The 16,336-nt window shown below is 41.6% G+C and overlaps 1 protein-coding gene across 1 annotated transcript; it reads right to left on the bottom strand.

Moving 5' to 3' along the window:
• Positions 1-7,419: 7,419 nt before the first annotated feature.
• TLR2 (toll like receptor 2) lies at positions 7,420-15,399 on the bottom strand. Its single transcript, XM_040554540.1, is given in 5 exon segments — positions 7,420-8,146; positions 8,148-8,246; positions 8,248-10,155; positions 14,905-15,087; positions 15,198-15,399. Coding segments are annotated over 4 exon segments (2,367 nt in total). The 5' UTR covers positions 14,911-15,087; positions 15,198-15,399; the 3' UTR covers positions 7,420-7,792.
• Positions 15,400-16,336: the final 937 nt, after the last annotated feature.

Below are 16,336 nucleotides of genomic sequence, written 5' to 3' on the forward strand. Positions count from 1 at the left end.
AATGGATTTACACAAACACTTCAGTACGAGTCACATATTCAATACAACACTTGGCATTTTGTGCCACTCTGCTAAACACACAAGGTCTTAAAGTGTCTTTCCTTTCTCTTATCCATAGGTTGGTCTACACATGGTTCATCCTGATTTATAAACTGAGTTATGCAATTGGAATTGTGGGTTATTTAGCCATAATGTTTACCATGTTTGGATTTAATTTATTCTCTGGGTAAGCATCTTCAGGTAAAATTGGGATTGGCATCTGTTCTGAATTCCTCTTGGATATATATATATATTTATTATTATTATTATTTTTGAGTGAAATGGCTCCAGGCTGGTCTTCTCACCACCTACCTCAATATATGAAATCCTTTTTTATGTTGTACGGCAGCAGGTTCTCTTACTCCTTAATTTTTATTGCCACTTAATTGGTCTGAGATTTGGTATTTGGTCAGTTTACAATTTGTGTCTGTGATGTGAGGAGAAGGGGGGAAAAACCTGAAACTTCATAGAGCCACTGTGTTCACTGACTGAATACCTTAATTTAACTGCTGAGTAAATCCTCAGTCCTTCATTTACGTACCTGAAAAAGATGAGACATAAAAAGAAAATATACAGGATAAAAATAGTTCAGCACACTCATATCAAAAACACATTATAGTTCTTTCTGATAATTGTGCTTTCCCATTCTACCAGGCAATAATGTTGCTAGGGGGGTCTCCTCTTTTTATTTTGACTATTTCCCAAGACAAGACTATATGTGCAGATGGTTCTAGACCCAACCTCTTGATCCAGCAAAAATTTTTGTCTGGGTAGAATGTGATTTTATTTTGTGTGTGTGTTTGTCAAGGCTTTCTGCCTGCCTTGCAGCAGCCCAGTCAGAGCTACTGTGCGGGGCTCTGTTTGAGGTGCCGCCTGACCAGAAATTCCAGGCATTCCTCAAGAGCACGTAGAGGGACTACATAATGCATCTGCTCGAAGTCCCACACTGCTTGGAAGTATTGGAGATACTTTCTGCACATACATAAATCAGCTGTTCTTTTAAGTGTCAGATTTATTGCCCATACATTGTACAGTTGATTCACCCAAAAGCACATAGCTCTGTTGGAACATTTTCCCGGCAGAGATGTAACAGCCTTGTGTTACCAATACTGCAAGCTTTATTCCACTGAGGTAATTTGTTTAACCACCTAGCTTCCCCCACCAGTACATTTTAAAAATGCAACCGCAACATTTGCCAGGTCTGTTTTAAAGGTTCTTACCTTGTGCCCTGATGCAGCAGAAATAACAAGCCTTTTTAAACGTTCATTGATAAGGTCCGTTTTTATGAGTAGCCCTGTTTCAGACTCCCAGGACACACAAAATCTCAGATAAACGAGACTAGATGTCAGCATTTTTGCCAACTGTGACTATTATTTGAGGGGAGTGGGGTGGGTGGGGAGGATGGTTGTTAAATACACCTTGCTGCAATTTAGCAAAGATTTTATTCAGGAGGTCATTGTTGTTTTCAGCTGAAGAAACTTAATATATGTTTTAATGGCATCCTACACTATATTGAGATTTGGCTGGTCTTGTTGCTTCTGCAAAACAATGAAATATACTTAATTGTTGTGTATGATAAGACTCTCAGCAAACTTGCTTTCTAAGAAAACTTTTTGGCTTGACCTTCTTGTAGCAACATCTCATATTTGTGGCTTCAAAAGCAGTTCTTCACCTACTTTCAGCATTGTTTGCTATCAAGCATTCAAGCATACTGATGCTTCAAGTATGAGGGTGTTTGTTGCTGAAAAATAAATAAATAAATAAATAAAGTAAACCTGCAGTTTGAGGAAAGCAGGAGGAATCTCTTGTGCCCTTGGGCTCATGAGAAAAAGGTCTACCAAATACTCTTGCAGTAAACTAACCTCACTTTCCCTTAAGGGGAGCAGTTTTTCTGCCACAGACAAACCACTGAACTCCTTTGTTGATCTCATCATTAGAAGATTAGACTTCATGAAGTAGTAGCCAGTGAAATATGCCAGTATCTGATCTGGGATTTCAAACAGGCCGGTCCCTATGTACAAGAGACTACAAAATTTCCTTAATTGCCATGGGAAGACAAGCTTCTTCCCCAAAGTCTATGAAAAACACGTTCTTTCCTTTTTATAGTTTCTTCTTGCATAGTTTTTCTCATATAGTTCTGATAGTCTATTTTCCCTTTCTAAATAAGGTGACTATCTTAACACAGTTCTCTTATGCTGTTATGTCTCAATTTCTTGAAATCAAGCAGATTTTGTTGTTGTTTAGCGCTTTTTTTTTCTCTGTAAACCTGATCTTGGCATTTTTCCAACATCAGTGGCATACCAACCAGAAATGTGTCCAACAACATCTGTGTGGTCTGCAGGCAGAAAATATTTGTGGTTATAAATGAAGAAAGAATCATTGAAAATACCTACTATATCCTTTCCGTGTAATTATGGAACTCTTGTTTTCTCCTCTTTTGTGCTACATTAAAATTAACAATAACAGCAATAAAAAACAAGGGAAAGAAAAATAAAAAGGAAAAAGCACATGCAGAAACAGCACAGCACAGAAGTAAAAATAGGTCTATGAAATATATTTTGGTTCTGTGACACAAATTGAGTCCATGCAGCTTTTTGATAGACAAACCCATGCAAGAATTGCCATAACCCTACAGTTTTATGCCAAAATCTGCCTTCCAGGTACTTTGTGCACAGCCTATTTGGTTGTACCTGGCAGTACATTTGACCACCCCAGACGTGCTGGCCCATCGGCCAGGTCTGCTAACTCAGGATCCTGTATACTGCAGCCGATTTCCTCTGGCTGTGCCTGGGCTGTCTGAAGAGTTCCTATAAAGCAGCTGTGGAGCCCTTCTCAAAAGATGGCACATCCATAGGCTGCAGCCTGGCTGAAGAGCCCGTGTCTGATACTCAGGGGTACTAAACAGCTCAGCAATTCGTATTCCAGAAACTAAAAAGGAAGGTACCGCATACGTGCTGGAACACTGTTACTAATCACCCCCTTCTGCAGTTCATAAGCATCTTGGCTTCTTCTGTGCTGGAAAATATGAATACTGGTCTGGATGTTCAGGCCATTGGCTTCAACTTTAAAATATTTCTAAGTATTCTAAATATTTTAAGTTATTTGAAACTGCTGGGTTATAAAACCAGGCAGTATCCATAATCAGTCATTAAAATTATCTGTGGATGGTTTGACTAGGTTTGCAGATGAATATACTGAGTCTTGTTTACATCTGAAAGATTTGTTAACAATACACCTGATACCAGGTTTCATGAATCCTGCATCCGTGGTTGGTGTGCTGCTGGCAAGACAGAGACTTCCCCATACCGCAGTGAGAAAGTTGATTTGAAGAGGATGTTAAGTAACCCATATCCTTTCCCTCACAAGTGTGCTTTTGATTTGGATTTTCTAAACTGTACACTGATTACTTGCTAATTCTTGTTTTGATCTGCAGTAGAGGGATGAGATGCCCACATTAAATAAATGGAAAAACAATTATTATTAAGGAGCAATTATATTTAGGGAAGATGATAGTTCTGTTTGGCTTTATCTTATCTAAGACTCCAAGCAAGTTAAAAAAAGAAAAATGCATATATATTTTCCTCCTTGGTTTTAAGACATTCGGAAATCATTTATATAATGAGAGGAACATTTTAAAGAATGTAAATCATAGTTTTAGAAAGACCATGCAGTGGTATTTGCTCTTTAAAGTAGTAACAAGATTGATATAATCCACTTTCAGAACAAGTGATCTTTTTATTTTGCCTCCTCTTAGTAGTTAGTAAACTTCCTTTTTTCTCTAGCAAATGAAATAACAGTTGGAGATCTGCTGTTGCATCAGTAGAAACCTGCTTGAGTTGAAGCAAAGTTTGGCTTACTTCTTTGAAGCCTATTTTAAATACATGTGAGGAGGAAATTCAAATTTAGCCTTACCCCTAAAATATATATAAATAAAATAAAATAAAAATAAAAAATAAAAAAGAAGTAAACTAGAAGAGTCAATGTAAACTCGAACAGATAATACTTTTGCTTTAATTCTGGCCTAGAAAAGCACCAAGATTTATCTATTGATAAATTTAATCTCCAGTTTTCTTAAAAACAAGTTAGGTGGGAATGCACACCTGTATTGCATGGGCAACTTTTGGACTGGCTCTGCTACCTGATGACTTGGTAACCAGTAGTTGTAGGTAAAATCAAGACATTAATTACTCCCTGGGTCTATAACAGGACTAAGATTATTAGTGAGAATGCACAGAATTGAATATTTACCTGTGTACAGTAATATGCATAGTATGTTCTTAGTTTTAAAAGACTAGAGAAAGTAGTTGGTTGAACTCTGATGTGCTATGCACACTTTTAGAAGATAGTGCATCTTTTTACACTGCAGCAAGACGGTATAGCATTTTTTTTATTTCCTCATAGAATTAAAAGTGAGAAGATTATGCTAGGGAAAAATCAAACAAACAAAAAACTCACTTATTTTCTTACCATGTATATCCCTTAAAAAAAAAAAAAAAAGGAAACAGTGCCAATATTTAAAGTTTGTTTCATTATCAAATATATTGGTAGTGGCTTCTAGTTGAAATTCTGACTACAGAAAGTAGTGTAGCAGACAAGGAGAATTTTAGGTCTGATAATGGTTTGTATACAGCAGATTCTGAAACATGGCACCCAAACAGTTTCATCATTCAGTTAATGTAAGGTAATATAAGATTACCATTAGCTTTTTTCATATTTTTTCCCCCACCTCTTTCAAGAACTGCTGTATCGTAACTCCTATGTCTTCCAGTGGCCATTTATAGAAAGCTCTAATAGCAGCAATGTTTATGGAGCACACGGTGGCCAGATAGACCTCCCTGGCATCTGAGATTTTGGCAAATATTTTGTGCTGCAGAGTTAGCTGGGGATACATATCTGGTGGCAGAGGATATGCTCCAATTGCTCGTGCTGTGAAGGCAACAGAGGATGCAGATGATTTTTCTCTTTTGCTTTTTTATGCCCACAATTGTTCAAGTTGTCAGTTACAAACTGGCTTAACTTCTAAAAATTGAGCCGCCCCACACACACCTTTTTAAATTAATGTGTGTTCAGAAACAGAACAGGTGCCATTTAGTGACCTTACTGACAAAGTGTTTTCCCTGCTTGATTTCTGAACTGCTGCAGAAAATACATCACAAGTAACTTCCTCCTACTTACTATCCAACAGAGAGGAGCTGTTTTATTTGGAGGGGATTAAGTCCTGTTTGACTTACTGTCATGATGCTCAAAAGGCCCAACTTCCAATAACCAGTTTCTCAAACACAGGAGGAGGGAGTTAGGATCTCTAATCGCCAATTACTTATGTTGCTATTGCTTTTTTTTTTTTTTTTTTTAAATAAACAGATCAAAGTGGATGCATAACTCTTCCTGCTTAGCAGCTGAATGTTTGGCTTCTAAAATACCCTGGCCACACCACAAGGAATTGAAACACAGTTTGTTTATGCAACAATAGCCAGTTCTGCTTAGGAGTCCGAGAAGGTAGTCTTAGAAGCTAATTTCCCCAGCCTTGCTAAAGTAGCTTTTGAACTCAGATTAAATATAGTCAGTATTTTAAGAATCTTCACAGTGTTATTAGAAGTGACAAATACAGGTTAGCTTTACTTACATCTTGATATATATATGAGAATATATGCAGAGATACATGAGAGAATATATGAGAGAATATATGAGAATAAAGCAGAGATTGTATGAAGCCATCTAAGTGAAGGTAAGGTTTAGATACTAAAAATAGGAAATGATACAACTGAAAAAAAAACACCAACACCTTAGGTAAATGAAAGTGAGAGCAAATATTAAGTATATAGAAGGCAGGTGGCTTTTTGCTTAGATGAACTAGCAAGGTTAGTAATTTTTGTAATGCTTTAAGCCTGTGTTCACGTATGCAAAAATGGATGGAAATAAATTTTTCTTTTTGTGTTACACTGATAGAGTTGCTTAATTGTGGGTGATAGGGACGAATGTTTGTCCTCAGTCTTCTATCTGGCTAGATAAGGACAAGAGGACTTCTGCTCTCACTGAAATACCGTCTGCACAGAGAACCTCCTATAAGTAACACAAAAGGTAACTAGATGAGAGTTTTGGGGTTTAAAGTCAGATGCAAATACTCAGGTGGCTGAACAGAGATTTTGTACACTTAGGATGCCAGAGACTAAAACACAACAATAAAAACATAACATGGACATGATCTATAAGGTCCTCCGATGCTTAAAGGGGGCCTAAAAGAAAGATGGAAGAGACTCTTTACCAGGGTTTATAGTGATGGGACAAGGGGTAATGGCTTTAAACTTAAAAAGGGTAGATTTAGATTAGACGTTAGGAATAAATTCTTTACTATGAGGCTAGTGAGGCACTGGCACAGGCTGCTCAGAGAAGCTATGGATGCCCCATCCCTGGAGGTGTTCAAGGCCAGGCTGGATGGGGTTTTGGGCAGCCTGGTCTGGTGGGAGGTGTCCCTGCCCATGGCAGGGGGGTTGGAATTAGATGGTCTTTAAGGTCCCATCCAACCCAAACGATTTTATGATCTAATCCCAGATACAGCAAAAAGCTCTGTATACATTTACATGGGAAGGCTTTTAAGGTCTGCTTCTGTACATACCTGGAAACGTCTGTTGCAAGTGCACTGTACCTAAACCCTGACCTGATCAAGTAGACAGTTCTCCCTCTCATCTGTCAGACAAGCTGTTAGGGTTCATCTGAAACTTCCTGTGTCTGCAGGACAGGTGTCTCCTGAGATACCCTTTTCTTCTTCAGTCACAACTGAAGGAAGAGGCTGGTGCCTGTGTCTCCATTTATTCCACTTCTTCAGCAGTTAGAGTCCTTGTCCAGTCATCTTCTTGAAAGAACATGGGCCCTACTGGCAGCAAACAAAACGTTTGAGGTAGGACACTACCCAGCCATTCTGGTTTTGTGGACTACATTTACAGAGAGGACAGAAATGTGGGAAATGCCCTCTTCATGCTGATGCCAAGGCTGTTGATTAGAGAGAAGAGTATGGTCTTGAATTCAAAGACTACATATATATTAGTAGCCCACACTCGAAGTGAGCACTCACAGAGCTACATATAAGCAAGTCAGAAGGGTGTTTGGACCCTACTCTAATGCACCTGTTCCCATGCATGGTACAAAGAAACTATACTGAAAACATCCACAAGTGCCTTTCACCAAGAAAATTGTCTGCCATAGAACATGTACATTACAGCAGCCAGCACTGCAGTGTGAAGGTGCATTTTTAGATTAAAGTTTACAGCCATGATTCTCAGAAGATTTGGACATTTAACTTACAGTGATTGTGAAATACTGTTGAGAATATGTCCTCTTAACTAGGGGAGCTAGGATGAAAACTGCATGTGATAAATGCAGTAATAAACTGCTGCATAAACTAACCTTTATTGCACTTGATTAGAAGTAGTTTATACAAAAAATACAGAAACACCCTTGGCTAAGCAGGCTCTTTCATACAGCTATTGCAAAGACTAAAGTATATAAACTACATAGCCATGTGTCTAAATAACTTTTCATCATTAATTATTTAAATGAAACTGCTTTTGTTAATAACGCTGGTTAAAACGCGTAGAAAATTCATGACTACAGTAACAAAAATAAAACAATTTCACAGCAAGTAACAGAAATCTCAGTAGCTCAAACCTTTGTTATAAAGATATGGGTAGATGATGGACAAAGAGGCAAGGGAAATGAATCCAGCAAATATTTTCTACATAGTCTTAAATGTCTCTGTCTAGGATTTTAGAGCTACTTTCAAATTAAACCAAAACATCTCCTGCTGCTCTTCTTCATGAGGCCACTCTAGGTAGGTCTTTGTGTTCATTATCTTCCGCAGTTTGCAGAACCTCTTGGGAATAGCTTGGCTCTGGATGGGCTCCAGGAGGATGAGAATCGCCGCATCGTTGTTCTCGTCAAAGAGGCGGAAGTGCGAGAAGTCCAGCTCGTACTTGCACCACTCGCTCTGCACAAAGTGCTCCGACAGCACAAAGAGCGTTTTGTGGCTCTTCTCGATGGAGTCGATGATGTTATCCACAATCCACTTCCCGGGCACAAAGTCCCGCTTATGGAGGCACAGCCTAAAGGGGGGGACACGCCTGCTCCAGCTCCTGCACCATGACGTTTTCCACCCAGTTGGAGTCGTTCTCGCTGTAGGAGACAAAAGCATCGTAGCAGATGTCCTTTGGGGGGGGCTCGCTTGGGCTTCCGCTTAGCTTGGAGCCACGCCCACGTCATTCTCATGTACCAGACTGCATGGTACTTGTACCCAATGGCCACCAGGATGAGGATGACCAGGAAAACCACAGCGCAGATCAAGGACACCACCAGGGACCGGTGACACTCCATCAGTGAGAGCTGCACGGCTCCAACCTGCACCCCCCTCACCGCCAGGGGAGAGTCGCAGATGTAGCTTTCTGGCCACCCCACGAGCACCTGGCCTATCCCTGCCTGGTGCTGAATGAAGGAGAGGAATTCACAGGAGCAGATAAAGTTATTGGCGCTGGCATCCAGCAACTCCATTTTCCTGAAGGACTCCAACTCTGCCTTGGAGAAGCTGTTGAGCTTGTTTCTTCTGATTGACATGGCCACCAAGTTAGGAATGCTTGCCGCATCAGGCAAGGCCTTCAGCTGGTTTTTTGCAAGGTACAGCTCTTTGAGAAATGGCAGATGCAGACTAAACTCCTTCAGGTTATTTGCACTGATGTCCAACACTTCGAGAGTTGAGGGAATGCAAGCCGTTAATTTGGGAATTTGAGTACTGGAGAGATTCAAATATTTCAAATTTGCTGGCCACTCACACACATCTGGAATCTCACCAAAATTGTTTTGGCTAATGTCTAAAAGAATTAAGTTTCTTAGATGAGACAAGCTTTTAGCTGTCATTTTTAAGTCACTCAGTGAATTCTGACTTAAATTTAAAGTTCGTAGTAAAGGCCAACCACCTGGACAGGCTGAGTGCTCCAAACTCTGATCTCCAAGCAAATTTGCACTAAGGTCAAGATACTCTAATGACAGAAGTTGTTTTGAAAGCCTGCATGGTACCAAAAAGACCTTGGTATTTTCAACTGTGATTTTGGTAAAGAGAGATAGTAGATCTAGTACAGCCTGAAGATCTGTAAACAAATAAAATTCCTCTATAGATAATTTCTCTATTGTCAGAACTGTCAGAGACTGTGATTGGTTTGCTTGAAATTTTAAATCCCATTTTCCAGTGCCCAAGAGTCTACAGTCTTTCATCTCCACCTCAACTAATTTTGGCACATTTTCTAAAATACTGACAATCCCAGGCACAGTAGCATCTGTGAGTAAGACCTGTTTAAAAGAAATTTTCTTTGCAAAAGACAAAGATATAACTCTCAAAAGTTGTATTTCTTCAGGTATATTGAATGCTATTTCTCTAATTTCTAACCAAATGGCAGAGTGCAGAAGGTCCCGAACAATTGCTGAGAACAGATCTACCCTTCTTATGCTTATGATCATGTGACTTATCTTCTTAATTGACTTCAGACTTCCAGGCTCATACAGACTGAGATTGCTGCCCTCGATCCACAGCTGGTTGAGAAGCGTAATGCCCTCAAAGTTTCCTTGCCTTATTGTGGAGAACCGCGGGTTGCCCAGGTGGAGAGAGCTCAAGTTTCTCAGGCTAGAAAAGGGAGAACTTTCCCCCAGGTCGCTATAGCAATTGCCGTGAATGTGGAGGTGCTGGAGTGAAAACAGGGGCTCAAACCACCCTGGGGACAAGTGAGCCAGGCTGTTATTTGACAAGTCCAAGAGCTCCAGTTTCCCCAGGGAGACAAACGAGTCCTCGTCTATGGAGCTGATTTTGTTGGACTGCAGCAGCAGGGTTCTCAGGTTCACAGCCTGCTGCAGATCGTGCGCTCGGATGTGCTTTATCCTGTTGCGGGCCAAGTCTAACACCGTGATTTTGTCCGTGAGCCCCGAGGGAATGAAGTCCAAGCCCATGGAAGAGCAGTTGCAAGACTGTGTGGCATCGCATGAAGGACAGGCCTGCTTCAGGGCTTGTTCCTCAGAGAGACTGACAGCCAAGACCATGTACATGGCCCACACTTGCCAGGTATGTGTAGACATTTTTTTTGCCTAAAATATGAAATAGAGAAAATACAAGATGATTACTTAGTTCTGAAGTAGCTACATTTTGGATAATAGCTATAACATAACCCTTACTGTTCCCTTTAAAGACACTGTGACTATATCAGTTTTTAATGCATTTCAGAGATTACATAGATTAGTCAAATAAGGGACACTCTACATACATATTCCACAATCACTTGATAAATGCTAAGTATATTGCATTCATTTTTTTCTTTTCTCCTAAGGGTACCAGTTTTGGAATTAAGACTATCAAATTGATTATTAGTTGTACACATTTTTGACAGATTTAGCTAAACATCTGAATAATTACAACATTCTTGCTAATATGATCCTTTGCCTGTTTAGAAAATAGTCCCCATATATCCCATCCCACCCCCAATCCTGTCTTAAGTAGTTTTCCTCTGGATCTGTGAATATTACTTTGTATATTCATTTTTTTACTATGAAGAGTCTTGCATATGTGATTCAAATCCTGGTCACATTAAGAAGAGCCTGTGTCTTGTGGGAAACAGAATTACAGAGTATCCTGAGTTGGAAGGGACCCACAAGGATCACCAAGTCCAGCTCCTGGCTCCACACAGGACCAAAAATCAGACCTTCTGTCTGAGAGTGTTGTCCAAATGCTTCTTGAACTCTGTCAGGCTTGGTGCTGTGACCACTGCCCTGGGGAGCCTGTCCCAGTGCCCGACCACCCTCTGGGTGCAGAACCTTTCCCTAGCACCCAGCCTGACCCTCCCCTGTCCCAGCTCCATGCCTTCCCTCGGGTCCTGTCACTGTCCCCAGAGAGCAGAGCTCAGCGCCTGCCCCTCCGCTCCCCTTGTGAGGGAGCTGCAGGCCACCATGAGGCCTCCCCTCAGCCTGCTCTGCTCTGGGCTGAACAAACCAAGGGACCTCAGCCACTCCTCATACATCTTCCCCTCTAGTTCCTTTGCCATCTTTGTAGCCCTCCTTTGGACGCTCTTTGATAGTTTTATGTCCTTCTTATATTGTGGCACCCAAAACTGCACACAGTGCTCAAGGTAAGGCCACACCAGTGCAGAGCAGAGCGAGACAATCACTTCCCTTGACCAGCTAGCCATATGGTGCCTGATGCACCCCAGGGTATGGTGGTCAGCCTTTTTGGCTGCCAGGGCACACTGTTGACTCATATTCAACTTGACATCAACCAGAACTCCCAGATCCCTTTCCACAGGGCTGCTCTCCAGCCTCTCATCCCTCAGTCTGTACATATAGCCAGGGTTGGTTGCCCTGTCCCAAGTGCAGAATCCAGCACTTGCTCTTGTTACACTTCATGTGGTTTGTGATTGCCCAGCCCTCTAGTATGTCAAGATCTCTCTGCAAGGCCTCTCTACCCTTGAGGGAGTCAATGGCTCCTATGAATTTACTATCATCTGCAAACTTTGGTGTTCATTCAAGTCCTGCTTTCAGTATGTGGATTCAAATCCTGGTCACATCAATAAGAGTCAGCATCTTGTCGAAAATAGTAACTTTCACATTTAATATTCATACCAGCATATGTCTAATCTCACTTCTGGCAATAAGGAGAAGCTGGTTGAATATGTTTCTGTCCCTTTCTTCTGCCTTAGGCTATTCTGGGTATGCGTGTGCTAGGAGCTGGGAGCTACGTATTTGTCTTCATGTCTTTGTAGGCCATCATTACCATGCTATGATCAGTCTGACACTTGATACTGAAACTTAAGCTGGGAAAACTGACCACTGTAAACAACTGACTTAGCTCTGCCTTTTTACTGCTACATCTTCCTCCTCTGCTAGGGGCTTTTTCTGCTTTAGGTCTGTGTGGCAGATCTGGTTGGTCAGGCCTAGATGTAAGGAAGATCCAGGGGCTCTTGGAGCTTCCTGCAGCCAGACCACTTGGCTGGACTAGATCAACTTTTTCTCCATCCTCATAGCCTGTTCCTCATCTTCTAGACCAAAATGATTCAAGAACATCCACACAGTTGTAAATTCTGTCTCACTTCTCTTTCCCCTCACATTCATGCCTTTTATAATACTGATTTGAAATGGCTTTTTGTGTTACAGAGCTTGCCATAAAATCCAGCCTGGCCCCCCTTCCAACAGAGACATTAGATCTTCTCTCCCTTTGAGGAGTTGGAAAAACGATTCTTAAAGCCTGGGAGGGCTGTTTTCCTTTCAAAACACTTATTACATATTGAGTTATAAATCTTTTTTGTTTATGCTTTCTTGGCAAGGATCAAAGAGCACTTTTAAAGCATGAGACAACATTCCTCAGTGTGTTACAAAACCCCTGGGATGTAGGTATTTTACCAAGGGTGAAAAGAATGAACCAATTCCAAAAAAGACCAGAGAACAGGTTCCCAAAGGTCATCATGGGATGTACATTAGGTTAACTGGGTTAGATGTACTCACTGAGGAGAATTTTCTCCTTCGGTCATCCCACTGAGACTCTGTGCAGAAGATCTACTGCGGTTTGAATTCATACCCCAGTTTGTTTTACAGTAGCTGACCTACAACAGGAAAATTTAGGCAGACAAGTCCTACCATTTCTAGTTGCGTTATTTTTAGCCAGAGTTGCTTAAAATCTTTCAAAAGGGGCAGAATTTGAGCATATGGGGAGAGGAGGAAAGGATCTGGATAATTTTTTCAGTCCTTCCATCTTTTCCCACCTAAAAGACTACAAGCATTTTGACCTCTTCTGCTATTTTCCTTTAATCTCTCTTTTTCTCTGATATGGAGTTTTGCGTCCTGAAGGACACATTCATCTCCCCAGACTTCAGATGCCCACAGCTGAGGTGGTCATTCACTCTGTCCTCCAAAGTCAATCAAAATAAATAACAACTTTCAGGGGCAATTCACTTCATGTCTCTTAGACACCCACATTAAGATGGGATGCCTCCAAGAGAAATTACACCACCAGCTTAAAATGGTTTAGGTATCTAGATATTTAAGCAGGTGAATCCCACCCAAAGAGTTACAATATGTAGTCACAGTCACCTGCTATCCAGCTGAGGCTCTTTTACAGGGCTTCTTTGGTCACATGAGGCTGCCTGGATAACACAGTGCTGTAAGCCATAGGAGAAAAGCTGTGGTTAAGATTGGTTTCACAAGCAACACACTGAAGTGGGATTTCTAAAATGAATAGCAAGCCCAAGTTGCTGTCAAACCGCCCACTGTTAGAAAAACAAGCAAACAAACAGAAACAACCAGGCAACACAGTCCACAGAAATCTATCTATAGGTAAGTTATTTACAGATGGAAAATTGGCAGAACAGAAGGTAACTGGGCAGGTACTAACTACATTGGAAACACCAGCTGAGCCCAACAACTCTCCTCCTTACCAGCAGGAACTGAAGGAATGAACCCAGTTTGGTGGTACAGGAAGAGATTTTTTTCTTTATTGTCACTTCTTATTGTCACTTCCCTGAACACCTGTTTAAGGTTGTTTTGCTTGTCTGTCACATGGGGCAGATACCTGGGGAAATTCCATTCCTACTCTCATTCATTTTCAGACATTCTTCTCCCCTTCCCATTCCTGTCTAATAATGCAGTTTCCTGACTTCCAGGGTCCTTTCAGGCCTCTCCACATCTGCTCAGAAATACAGCCCCACTCCCTATCATCAACCTATCAAAGAATCACTTGTTCCCCATTGCACTGGACAGAAAAAAATTGCCACATAGAAACTGAAACACAGCTAATATGCGGAAACTTGCACAGATCTGGTTGTACTGTAAGACACAGTGATGAACTAAATTTTCAAAGTGTTTCTAGTTTATGGACAAAGGATCCAAGCCATCAGACACGCTCAGGGTTATCTTTCCTGGTCCAGACCAGTAGAAGTATATGCACATATTCTTAAAGAAAACAAGTGTCAACAGAACAAGGTTCTATAAACGCTGATAAAGGTGAATTTAACTGCGTGCCAATAGCATGCAAATTGTTTCCGGTTTGGGAAAGAGTACCAAGCTAAAAGAGAGCTACTAACTTCTAGCAGAGCTGCAGTCTGAGGGGTCACTGGTTGGTGAAAGGATCAAGCCACAAGTAGATTGGGAAAGTCGTTACTTCCCACTTGGTTGTGTGTGGATTACATACATCCTGGGTATTGCTCACCAGCATTTCCTTAAAAGTATATATGCGTATATACATACATACTCACACATGGCTGTGCAACGGGGTGGCATGACATAAGTAGCTAGCTGATCACACAGCCCCAAGACCTTTGCTTACTTAGCTCTTTCCTGGTTGTATTCCTAAAACAAAAGCAGCTCATATTCACACCTAGCCTTCCCTGGGCAGGTGGTAGTGATGTACAAATGGCACAAAACAATGAATGGGACAAAACACACACAGGGCACCCTCCCAAGAGGAAACTGAGATGAAATGACACAGCCTGACCCAGCTTGTCTTTTTTTCATGTGCTGCTTTCCTCTGTCGCCCTTTCCTGAAGGACGTTGCTCCCATCAGCATGTCCCGGCTCTCCCAGGGAGCCTTCCCTCTCGCTGCCTGCCTGCCATGCAGTCCCGCCAGCTGCCTGTGATTGCTCCTGCCAGGAGTCAGAAATCCTCCCCACTGTCCTGCTCTCCCACAGGAGCCAGACCATGCCCAGCAGCCCCAAGCATCCCGAATCTCCCATGCAGAGGAGGACAACATGGTGGCAGAGATTAGATAGCCCAAGTGCTCCATCCCCACTTCTCACTACAGCATTGCAGCCTCATTCTCTCCCTGCGTCTCCAGCCTCCACCCGCCTGCAGACTTACCTCCATGTAGAAGACATTCCCTGGTGCTCCAGCTCTGGTGTCTGCGTGCCAGTTAACTTATTTCATGTTTCATCTCTCTCTTGGTGATCACTCTTCACTCAGCTATCTCTCGTGCCGCTGTCGCCTTCCCACTTCACTTCTCAACTTGGGCTATGCAAGCAGGGGAATTCCCACCTAGAGGATCTGATTGGCATAAGATCAGTAACGCTGTTGGTCTTCTTTAAATGTGTGAGCCCATAAAATTCTGTGTCTATGGTGAGAACATACCACATAAAAGTCAAGGTTTTCCTTACCTCTGCCAGACCTTCTCTGAAACGTTTCCCTCCTTACCTCTAGGCATGCAGCCTCCTAATCAATCTTATCTGTGCTCAGTGTTTGCTATCAGATGATTCACTCATCACTTGCCTGGAACTCAGATTTGATTAGCCCTTGAGCTATTCTGATCCAAGAGGGTGAACAGAGAAGTTCCGTTGTAGACTTTGGACTAACCCTAGAGATGTCATTGTAACAGGAAAGTAGAACCGAAAGTGGAGTTTGCATGCTAACCCCAGAAGCTGCAATCTTGTGTATCTATGCAGACACATGCACACAGAAGTGTTAATATGTACATATACATAGGCACATACACAGATATATATATGTACACATATGCCTGAAGAGACACACACGTATAAGCAAATTTCCTCATTTTTCAACCACTTACTTGGACTCTCAGTCCATACATCAAGACTTGCATTTCACCATAAAATAATTGCATGTATAAAGTTTAATCAAGATTCATCTATACTCTTCTGTGCTTACGCTCCAGCAACACAAGAAAAGTGGAGCATGGAAGTGCCGAGTTATACAAACTCACATATAAATTTATCCCTCCAGAGACAATTCAGCTTTCCACAAGCAGCTCTAAACACAAGAAACCCGCAATAAATCCAACTGCAGGTACTCAGGGTGAGACCAGCTATCATAACATAAACATCTATATCTACCTGCTTGTCACAATTCCCTTTCCAACTGGTGAAGAGCAATGCAGTATATCCAGGACGTATCTCACACTGAAGTAGAAAAGATGAATTCCCTCTTACCAGTGTAGACTTTCTGCACTGGTTACAGAGGCAAGTGTGTAGGGGTGCATGACCCAATGATTAATTAAATGTGCTGTGCAAAATAGAAGAGCAGAAACCAGTCTACAGTACCATCTACCCCACTCATTAGAAGCACATGCTTGCACACCACAAAAAGGAAGCAACTATTTCTATTTGTAGGTAAGGACACGTGGTAACCACAAAGGGGGAAACAAGAATCCCCAGGGAGAAAGAAGACTAAGAAAATTAAAAAACAATTGATTTAATGCCTCCGAATTTCAAGTTATTGTACAAGGTGCCACCATACGTCCTTGACCATTATTGAGCAAAACCCAACCTGTGCATGGTGG

Source organism: Cygnus olor, chromosome 4 (genome assembly GCF_009769625.2).
Source record: "Cygnus olor isolate bCygOlo1 chromosome 4, bCygOlo1.pri.v2, whole genome shotgun sequence".
Classification (NCBI taxonomy): Eukaryota; Metazoa; Chordata; class Aves; order Anseriformes; family Anatidae; genus Cygnus; species Cygnus olor.